The sequence below is a fragment of the Chiloscyllium plagiosum genome, chromosome 37 (genome assembly GCF_004010195.1).
Source record: "Chiloscyllium plagiosum isolate BGI_BamShark_2017 chromosome 37, ASM401019v2, whole genome shotgun sequence".
NCBI classification, from domain to species: Eukaryota; Metazoa; Chordata; class Chondrichthyes; order Orectolobiformes; family Hemiscylliidae; genus Chiloscyllium; species Chiloscyllium plagiosum.
Window position 1 is genome coordinate 31692889 of NC_057746.1, and position 10612 is coordinate 31703500.

General features: G+C 52.2%; 1 protein-coding gene across 1 annotated transcript; it reads left to right on the forward strand.

Moving 5' to 3' along the window:
* The first annotated feature begins 285 nt into the window (after window positions 1-285).
* Window positions 286-6097, forward strand: LOC122541561. The gene is made up of 5 exons (XM_043678392.1): window positions 286-399; window positions 2880-3108; window positions 4038-4433; window positions 5214-5437; window positions 5662-6097. Exons 1-5 carry the CDS (start codon window positions 286-288, stop codon window positions 6001-6003), a joined length of 1305 nt encoding a protein of 434 aa, XP_043534327.1. The 3' UTR covers window positions 6004-6097.
* The last annotated feature ends 4515 nt before the right edge of the window (window positions 6098-10612 follow it).

A 10612-nucleotide genomic window follows, 5' to 3' on the forward strand; every position in this document is an offset into this window, starting at 1 on the left:
GGAAGTCCGTCTCTGAGTTTCAGCTGGGGGGGGAATTCAGTGCAGACCGTAGATGTTCAGCAGCAGCTTCATTGCTGTTGGCGCAGTTGGACGTGGAGCTCTATTTGAATCTCTCAGGGAGGAACACTGAGACCTGGCCTGACCCCAGGGGCTGAGGGAGGAGGTGCCTGACGATAGGTGAGGGCTAAGGGGGTGGGTGGGTGGCAGGCACTGCCCACCCTGCTGGCCCTGCCTCCGCTCTCCCTCCTCTGGACTTGCATGTCCAGGCTGGGCTCCCTGGTCACTATGGGGAAGGCCATTCCGAAATCGGTCTTCCTTTTGCACTTGTGGTGTGCACTGCTGACAGTGGCTCTGCTCGGTACGGTGGGTTTCGTGGTGTCGAGCGGCTGCTGGCGGAAGGTAGGTGCAGATCTTTGATTATTCCCCTCAGGAGCGACCCTTCTGCCCTATTCCCAACCCCATGCGCTCTCCCCCTCGTCCAGTCAGTGGGAGGGCATCCCTCCTTCCCTTCACCACTGACATACCGACAACGTGTTCGCTGTTTCGTGTCCCAGTCGAATCCCGGTGAGGTGAAAGTCTTCTCTTTCGAAATATCAGGCCAGCCAATAGCACTTTGCATCAGTGAAGGGTAGCGTCTCTTGTCAAGGAGGGAACGGGTCAGGAAATTTGTAGGAAAAAAGCAAGCTCCCAGCCAAAAGCATTCTGAGCAGGAGCCAGGCCCCAAATGGTTTTATATGGCAGATACTGACCAATGGGTGCACACTTGCTCCAAGGGCATCATGGTAAATTCAACAACAACTCACCATAAAGAATACTCTGAGAATCACCCAACAGTGTGGCACTCCCTCAGTACTGACCCTCTGACAGTGCGGCACTCCCTCAGTACTGACCCTCTGACAGTGCGGCACTCCCTCAGTATGACCTTCCGACAGTGCGGCATTCCCTCAGTATGACCTTCCGATAGTGCAGCATTCCCTCAGTATGACCTTCCGACAGTGCGGCATTCCCTCAGTATGACATTCCGACAGTGCGGCACTCCCTCAGTATGACATTCCGACAGTGCGGCATTCCCTCAGCACTGACCCTCTGACATTTGGCATTCCCTCAGTATGACCCTCTGACAGTGCGGCATTCCCTCAGTATGACCCTCTGACAGTGTGGCACTCCCTCAGTACGGACCCTCTGACAGTGCGGCACTCCCTCAGTATGACCTTCCGACAGTGCGGCACTCCCTCAGTATGATATTCCGACAGTGTGACACTCCCTCAGTACTGTCCCTCTGACAGTGCGGCATTCCCTCAGTATGACCTTCCGACAGTGTGGCATTCCCTCAGTATGACCCTCTGACAGTGCGGCACTCCCTCAGTATGACCTTTCGACAGTGCGGCACTCCCTCAGTATGACCCTCTGACAGTGCAGCACTCCCTCAGTATGACCCTCTGACAGTGTGGCACTCCCTCAGTATGACCTTCCGACAGTGCGGCACTCCCTCAGCACTGACCCTCTGACAGTGCGGCACTCCCTCAGCACTGACCCTCTGACAGTGCGGCACTCCCTCAGTATGACCTTCCGACAATACGGCACTCTCTCAGGATGACCTTCCGACAGTGCGGCACTCCCTCAGCACTGACCCTCTGACAGTGCGGCACTCACTCAGCACTGACCCTCTGACAGTGCGGCACTCACTCAGCACTGACCCTCTGACAGTGGGGCACTCCCTCACTATGACCTTCCGACAGTGCGGTATTCCCTCAGTGTGACCTTCCGACAGTGCGGCACTCCCTCAATATGACCCTCCGACAGTGCGGCAATCCCTCAATATGACCCTCCGACAGTGCGGCACTCCCTCAGTACTGACCCTCTGACAGTGCGGCACTCCCTCAGCACTGACCCTCTGACAGTGTGACACTCCCTCAGCACTGACCCTGTGACAGTGCAGCACACCCTCAGTACTGACCCTCTGACAGTGCGGCACTCCCTCAGTACTGCACTGGAAGAGCCGGTGAAGAGCACATTTGATCCTGTGGACTCATGCTGAGCATGTGTGTTACCCACCACCCACAGAAGTTACCGGAAGGTGTGAGTCTGGCCTCCTCTGGCACCTTGTTTACAAGTCGTCGTTTTAACTGGAACCAGTTGAGAGTGTTGGACTGGTTCATCTGGGGAGGTCTGTGAGGTGTGGGGCTGGTGCGGGTAATGCTGGAGTGTGAGGAAGGGGAGAGGGTGTGTGTTGGGGAGTGGTGGGACACTGATCCCATATCCCCAGGTCCCTAGCCTGTCTTTGGCAGACCGGGTGGGAGTACGCAGCTCCATTATGTTCAGCTGTGATGGACGGTTGGAAATTTCCTGACACTGACCCCTAAACACCATGTTCCAGGAGGTCTTCTGACCCCTCACCCACCCTCTATCCATGTGGTACACCTCCATGTTCTGTACTTGACTCTGTTTCTCATTTCTTTAACACCGCCCCCTCACAATCCGCTCCTCACCCACACCAAACCAGACCCCTATTCCCAATATTCCCAGTACAGCCTGTTCCCAATTCCCCATAACTTTGGAATGAAGGGGCCATAAAACATTGGGAGAATTTTTATCACTCTCTCGTTAGCTTTAGAATCCCTCCAGGTGCCTCACTCTTGTGTCTCTGAGGCCTACCTCCATCCTCTCGGAGTATCCTCATTTCCATCGCCCCACCGTTGGTGTCTGGGCCTCGCTGTCATCCTCTGTGGTGTGACTGCTCTCCCTCTCACCTGTCCTTGCCTGCCCTTGGCTGCTGTGGTCCAATACAGGCACCACATCAATGCGCATTGTTGTTGTTGAACCAGTCAGCCACGTGGAGTATCGTTTCAGGGCTGGCTCTTCTGGGTTTTTACTCACAGCCTTCAGCACGGGGCAGCTATCCCATCACTGGAGAGTCCGGGACATCTCCACACGCCAGTGGGGATTTGCCCAGAGTCACAGCTCAGGCAGAGTTTGGCGAAACCGCTGCCAGGTCTAAAGGAAGGCATTTCAGGCTGGCCCCAGAGATGCTGCGGGTCATACCCATGGCCATGGCACAGCGGGCACTGCAAAGCTCTCAGGATGGAGTTTACGCCAGGCAGAGTCTGGGTACTGTCCCTCTCTTTCTCTCTCTCTCCCTCAAACACATAAAAATACACATTCCACACTGACCTTGGGTGAAAGAAAGATTTTCGGAAATTCCCACATTGAGCTTCTCACATCAGCTTCAGTTTCACCGTGCAGCCCTGTGTCAGGGTGGAGGAGGGAGAGAGCCTGGGCTGGAGTGGACCCACACAGTGTTTAGCTTCAGCACATCCCAATGAGACCTTAATTAGAGTCATAGAGATGTACAGCATGGAAACAGACCCTTCGGTCCAACCCGTCTATGCCGACCAGATATCCCAATCCAATCTAGTCCCACCTGCCAGCACCCAGCCCATATCCCTCCAAACCCTTCCTATTCATAGACCCATCCAAATGCCTCTTAAATGTTGCAATTGTACCAGCCTCCACCACTTCCTCTGGCAGCTCATTCCATACACACACCATCCTGTGTCCTTTAGTTCAGTTTTATATCTTTCCCCTCTCACCCTAAACCTATGCCCACTAATTCTGCACTCCCCACCCAGGGAAAAGTCTTTCTCTATTTACCCTCATGATTTTGTAAACTTCTATAAAGTCACTCTTAGTTTCTGACACTCTCAGTAATAAAGTCCCAGGCTATCCAGTCTCTCCTTATAACCCAAGCCTTCAGTCCTGGGAAATGCTGGGAAAATAGTTTATTTGCAGTTTTTCAGTTTACTGACATCCTTCCTGTGCCAAGCTGATAAGGATTGTATGTAGTACACCACGTGTGTATTCATTCACAAACCCACCACCTTAGTCTTCTGAGCATGTTATTTTCGTTCTGCGACTTGGAATCTTCCTGAAAAAGAGAGACCCATGGCCGATTCTGTTCACCACAACCTCACCTGGATCACCAAGACCAGAGTCCTGCAGTGATTTCTGAAACTGGGAATCAATGCATTGGCATCTAGAACCCGCGGGAGGTGTGTCTTTCAGGGTGTACAGTCCCCAGGAGGTGTGTGTATCAGGCTGTACAGTCCCTGGGAGGTGTGTGTTTCAGGGTATACAGTCCCCGGGAGGTGTGTGTATCAGGCTGTATAGTAGCTTGGAGCTGTGCCTTTCAGGGTGTACAGTCCCTGGGAGGTGTGTGTTTCAGGGTGTACAGTCCCTGGGAGCTGTGCCGTTCAGGGTGTACAGTCCCTGGGAGGTGTGTGTTTCAGGGTGTACAGTCCCTGGGAGGTGTGTGTATCAGGGTGTACAGTCCCCGGGAGGTGTGTGTTTCAGGGTGTACAGTCCCTGGGAGGTGTGTGTTTCAGGGTGTACAGTCCCTGGGAGGTGTGTGTTTCAGGGTGTACAGTCCCCGGGAGGTGTGCCATTTAGGGTGTACAGTCCCCGGGAGGTGTGTGTTTCAGGGTGTACAGTCCCTGGGAGGTGCGTGTTTCAGGGTGTACAGTCCCCAGGAGGTGTGTATTTCAGGGTGTACAGTCCCTGGGAGGTGTGTATTTCAGGGTGTACAGTCCCTGGGAGGTGTGTGTTTCAGGGTGTACAGTCCCTGGGAGGTGTGTGTTTCAGGGTGTACAGTCCCCAGGAGGTGTGTGTTTCAGGGTGTACAGTCCCTGGGAGGTGTGTGTATCAGGCTGTACAGTCCCTGGGAGGTGTGTGTTTCAGGGTGTGCAGTCCCTGGGAGGTGTGTGTATCAGGGTGTACAGTCCCTGGGAGCTGTGCCATTCAGGGTGTACAGTCCCCGGGAGGTTTGTGTTTCAGGATGTACAGTCCCGGGGAGGTGTGTGTTTCAGGGTGTACAGTCCCTGGGAGCTGTGCCGTTCAGGGTGTACAGTCCCTGGGAGGTGTGTGTTTCAGGGTGTACAGTCCCTGGGAGGTGTGTATCAGGCTGTACAGTCCCTGGGAGGTGTGTGTTTCAGGGTGTACAGTCCCTGGGAGGTGTGTGTTTCAGGGTGTGCAGTCCCCGGGAGGTGTGTGTTTCAGGGTGTACAGTCCCGGGGAGGTGTGTATCAGGGTGTACAGTCCCTGGGAGGTGTGTGTATCAAGGTGTACAGTCCCTGGGAGCTGTGCCATTCAGGGTGTACAGTCCCTGGGAGCTGTGCCATTCAGGGTGTACAGTCCCGGGGAGGTGTGTTCCCTGGGAGGTGTGTGTTTCAGGGTGTACAGTCCCTGGGAGGTGTGTGTATCAGGGTGTACAGTCCCGGGGAGGTGTGTGTTTCAGGGTGTACAGTCCCTGGGAGGTGTGTGTTTCAGGGTGTACAGTCCCTGGGAGGTGTGTGTATCAGGGTGTACAGTCCCGGGGAGGTGTGTGTTTCAGGGTGTACAGTCCCTGGGAGGTGTGTGTTTCAGGGTGTACAGTCCCTGGGAGGTGTGTGTTTCAGGGTGTACAGTCCCTGGGAGCTGTGCCGTTCAGGGTGTACAGTCCCTGGGAGCTGTGCCATTCAGGGTGTACAGTCCCTGGGAGCTGTGCCATTCAGGGTGTACAGTCCCTGGGAGCTGTGCCATTCAGGGTGTACAGTCCCTGGGAGCTGTGCCGTTCAGGGTGTACAGTCCCTGGGAGGTGTGTGTTTCAGGGTGTACAGTCCCCGGGAGGTGTGTGTTTCAGGGTGTACAGTCCCTGGGAGGTGTGTGTATCAGGGTGTACAGTCCCCGGGAGGTGTGTGTATCAGGGTGTACAGTCCCTGGGAGGTGTGTGTTTCAGGGTGTGCAGTCCCTGGGAGGTGTGTGTTTCAGGGTGTCCAGTCCCTGGGAGCTGTGCCGTTCAGGGTGTACAGTCCCTGGGAGGTGTGTGTATCAGGGTGTACAGTCCCTGGGAGGTGTGTATTTCAGGGTGTGCAGTCCCTGGGAGATGTGCCGTTTAGGGTGTGTGGAACCCAGGAGGAAGCTGAGAAAGTGACTGTGCAGCCGTACAGCAGAGAGAGGACACCGTTGTGAATCTGTGTGTCGATGAGCTACATTACAGATTCACCTGACTCTCTTAAATAAGTAATCAGTGCAGCCACTGGCATAGGCAGGATTATTTGGAGAGTTGCTGCTTTGTTACAGAATAACATGCAGCAAGTCGACGTTTTGTTTTGGGTTTTGCAAGTCTGGCTTGGTCTGGCTAAGTTTACCTTACTCTGTACCCTATGTATTATGAATTAGAATTACTTCTGAATGTGCAGTTTTCCAGAGAGAGGGGGTGACAGAGGGTTAATGATGAAGTAAGAGCTGTCAGATCTGCGCACTGGTACTGATGGTATGTTTGGTCAGTATGAGTGATAACAGGAAGGCTATCTCCAGGTTCCTGTGTGAACCTGTGATGATAGCTCAGTCTAATGACACAGGCCTGGCTGCTCCCCCCACTGTTGCCTGATGGACAGCAGAGTCACTATCTGCACTGATCTCTGCTTCGACAGCACCCACGGTGCAGGCTTTATTAAACTAGCAGCACAATCTGGTGAAGCCATCACCGTGGAACTGAAAGATTCGGAAGCAGGTTGTGCTGAGAGACAGATTAACCATAATCGAGCTGATGGGCAGAGCAGGCAATGATGAGGTGAATCCTTCTGGGTTGGCTCCCAGATGCCTTTCTGTGTCAGAATGTGAGGTGTGAGGTGAATTATATCAAACGCTCGCTTCCCTTTGTCCCTTTGAAGCCCATTCCCTAACTGCCCCTGAACTGAGCAGCTTGCTTGGCCATTCCTGAGGGCAGCTAGGGGGCCAACTGCCTTGTTCTGGGCCAGACTGGGTAAAGATGGCAGATTTCCCTCCCTAAACGGGCTATCAGTGAACCAGATAGTCACTGAGACCGGGGATGGGATAATCCCAGTATTTCGATGAAAGCAGTGGAGGGTGGGAGGCGGGGGGTGGCGGAGGGGGCAGCGAACGTGTACTGTTAGCTGTCACTGATGGGTTTATTCACCAGGTCACCCAGCAATCACCTCATAGAGTCAGAGAGATGTACAGCACAGAAACAGACCCTTCGGTCCAACTATTCCATGCCGACCAGATATCCCAACTTAATCCAGTCCCATTTGCCAGCACTTGGCCCACATCCCTCTAAATCCTTCCTATTCATAACCCAACAGGCAGCACACAGTCACCTCCACGCTCATGTGGACGCAGGACAGCACTAATATAAACCTTCCTCTCCCTCTCCACTGTGGGGAGGGAGACACGAAGAGAGTGGAGTCTTTGGGCCCTCCCAGTGTCATTAAAGTCTCCTTGTATACATACATTGTCACAAATACAGTTCAGTTCCGAACAGTGGCATATCAAGTAAACAAACAGAACCTCGAAGTTTGACTCTATCCAAAAACACCACGGATCTCTTTTATCCGTACATATTAATAGTTCCATGTACTTGACACACCAGAGCCCTGCTTACCTTTAGCAGGAAGAATCAGGGAGATCGGTGAGCTTTAAGGAACGATTCTTTGAGCACTGCTGAGTTAACAGATCACAGCCTCTCTCAGCCATCCATGAAACTGTGGTGAGGTTGGGACCCAGGTTCCCAGAGTGTCTGGATCAGTGCTCTCCAGTTACATTGAACACTAAACAACAGTGGACGCAGGAAATCGGAAAGGTAAGCTGAAAGTGCTGCAGCAAACTCCGGAGGTCTGGCAGCGTTAAGGCCTCGGGTTTCAGAGAAACTGGACCCGAAAGGTTAACTCTGCTTTCTCTCTCTCTCCACAGGTGCTGCCAGACCTACTGAGTTTCTCCAGCGATTTCTGTTCAATACAGTTTCTTCCACTCCTCACCAATCCATTCAGAGATGTTAGGACACATTTCTAGAGGAGGTAGGATTTGAAGCCAGGCCGTGTGCAGGACATTGCTGAGGCCACTATTGGAATACTGCATTCAATTCTGGTCTCCCTCCTGTAGGAAGGATGTTGTGTAACTTGGAAAGGTTCAGAAAAGATTTACAAGGATGTTGCCAGGGTTGGAGGATTTGAGCTGTAGGGAGAGGCTGAACAGGCTGGGGCTGTTTTCCCTGGAGCGTCGGAGGCTGAGGGGTGACCTGACAGAGATTTATAAAATCATAAGGGGCATGGATAGGGTAAATAGGCAAAGTCTTTTGCCTGGAGTGGAGGAGTCCAGAACTAGAGGGCATAGGTTTAGGGTGAGAGGGGAAAGATATGAAAGAAACCTACGGGGCAATGTTTTCACACAGAGGGTGATGTGTGTGTGGAATGAGCTGCCAGAGGATGTGGTGGAGGCTGGTACGATTACAGCATTTAAATAGCATTTGGATGGGTATATGACTAGGAAGGTGCTGGAGGGATATGGGCCGGGTGCTGGCAAATGGGACTAGATTAGATTCGGATATCTGGTTGGTATGGGCGAGTTGGACCTAAGGGTCTGTTTTTGTGCCGTACATCTCTGACTCCTAGCTCAGAGTTAGGGACATTACCATCGTGACACTGTGAGGAGATTGACAGAGAAGCAGATTAGAAGGGGGTAAGGGGAGATTTGGCGCAGGAGACAGAGGAAGTGTGAGGAAAGGAAAAAAGGTGGGCTACAGAGACGGAGAAAGTAGAGGGGAGAGAGGCTCAGAGGGAGAGAGGGGAAAGAGAAAGAGGGAGGTGACAAGCCGGAGGGCGTGGGACGAGACAAGAGAGAGCAGGGGTTCGAGAGAGAAATAAAGTCAAAGACAGAAAGAGAAACCTGAAAGCAAAGGGAAACAGAAAATGAAAGACTGGGAAGGTGGAGAGAGAGAGAGAGAGAGACGGAGACTTGCCTGATGGGGATTTCTCATGGCTCTCAGACCCTGGCATTTCCAGTTTCGTTGCAGCTTTATCCCAGAGCGACTCTACTCTCCTGGTCAAAGCCAATCCCAGAGCCCTCCCGTGGGCAGGGCAGCAGTTTGATTCTCTTGAAGGCAGTAAACAAGTCAAGGTGCCCTCCTGCTGTTCACTAACAGCCGATTACTTCAGCATCACTGCCACTAGTCACAACTGGTTTCATTTTCCAGTTTTGTTTGGCAAGCAACCCAACTTCCTTCGGACATCTCGATAGGATGTCGTGGTTTTACTGCAACTCCTGATTAAAACTTTCAAACCACCATCAGAAAACTGCCTGCCAGTACCCTCACTCTCTCAGCCCATGTCTCTGCATTGTACCAGCGCCTCTGACCTCCCCTGAGCTTATTCTGCTGTTCAATGGTTTAGTGACTGTCCTGTAGGCTAATTCCATTCAAGTACCTTCCCTGCCTATCCCTTGAGCCAGCTACAGTGAAGGGATATATTCCCGAGTCAGGGTGGGGTGTGGCTTGGATGGGAACTTGCAAGGACTGCAGATGCTGGAGATCAGAGTGGAGGGTGTGGTGCTGGAAAAGCACAGCAGGTCAGGCAGCATTCTGATGAAAACTCCTGATGAAAGGCTTGTGCTCAAAACGTCGACTCTCCTGCACCTCGATGCTGCCTGACCTGCCGTGCTTTTCCAGCACCACACTCCTTGACCCAGGTATCTGGTGTCCTTCTCGATGCAAGTGGTGGTGGGTTTGGAAGGTGCTGTCTGAGGATCTTGGGCGAATTTCTGCAGTGCATCCTGGAGATAGTACACACTGCTGCTATTCACAGGATTTATGACTATTTGGAAGAGCATAGCGTGATTAAAGGCAGTCAGCATGGCTTTGTGAGGGGCAGGTCATGCCTCACAAACCTTATTGCGTTCTTTGAGGAGATGATGAGACAGGTTGACGAAGGCTGAGTAGTGGATGTGGTGTATATGGACTTCAGCAAGGCATTTGGTAAGGTTCCTCATGGTAGGCTCATTCATAAGATCAGGAAGTATGGGATACAGGGAGATTTGGCTATCTGGATTCAGAATTGGTTGGCTGACAGAAGGCAGAGAGTGTTGTAGATGGAAAGTATTCTGCCTGGAAGACAGTGTTGAGTGGTGTCCCGCAGGGCTCTGTTCTTGGGCCTCTGCTCTTTGTAGTTTTTATAAATGACTTGGATGAGGAGGTTGAGGGGTGGGTTAGTAAATTTGCAGATGACACAAAGGTTGGAGATGTCGCCGATAGTATCGAGGGCTACAGCAGTCTGCAGCGCGACATAGACAGGATGCAGAGCTGGGCTGAGAAATGGCAGATGGAGTTCAACCTGCATAAATGCAAAATGATGCATTTTGGAAGGTCAAGGTGAATATAGGATTAAAGACAGGATTCTTGGCAGTGTTGAGGAACAGACTGATCTTGGTGTACAAGTACATAGATCCCTCAAAGTTGCCACCCAAGTGGATAGGGTTGTTAAGAAAGCATATGGTGTTTTGGCTTTCATTAACGGGGGATCGAGTTTAAGAGCCGCGAGGTTTTGCTGCAGCTCTAGAAGTCCCTGGTGAGACCACACTTGGAATATTGTGTCCAGTTCTGGTCACCCTACTATAGGAAAGATACAGAGGCTTTGGAGAGGGTGCAAAGAAGGTTTCTGGATTGGAACATTCAGACACAACATTTGTTCTAGATTAGGACATTCAGACCCAGTGTTTGTTCAAGATTGGGATATTCAGTCCTAATGGAGAAAGTGAGGACTGCAGATGCTGGAGATCAGAGCTGAAA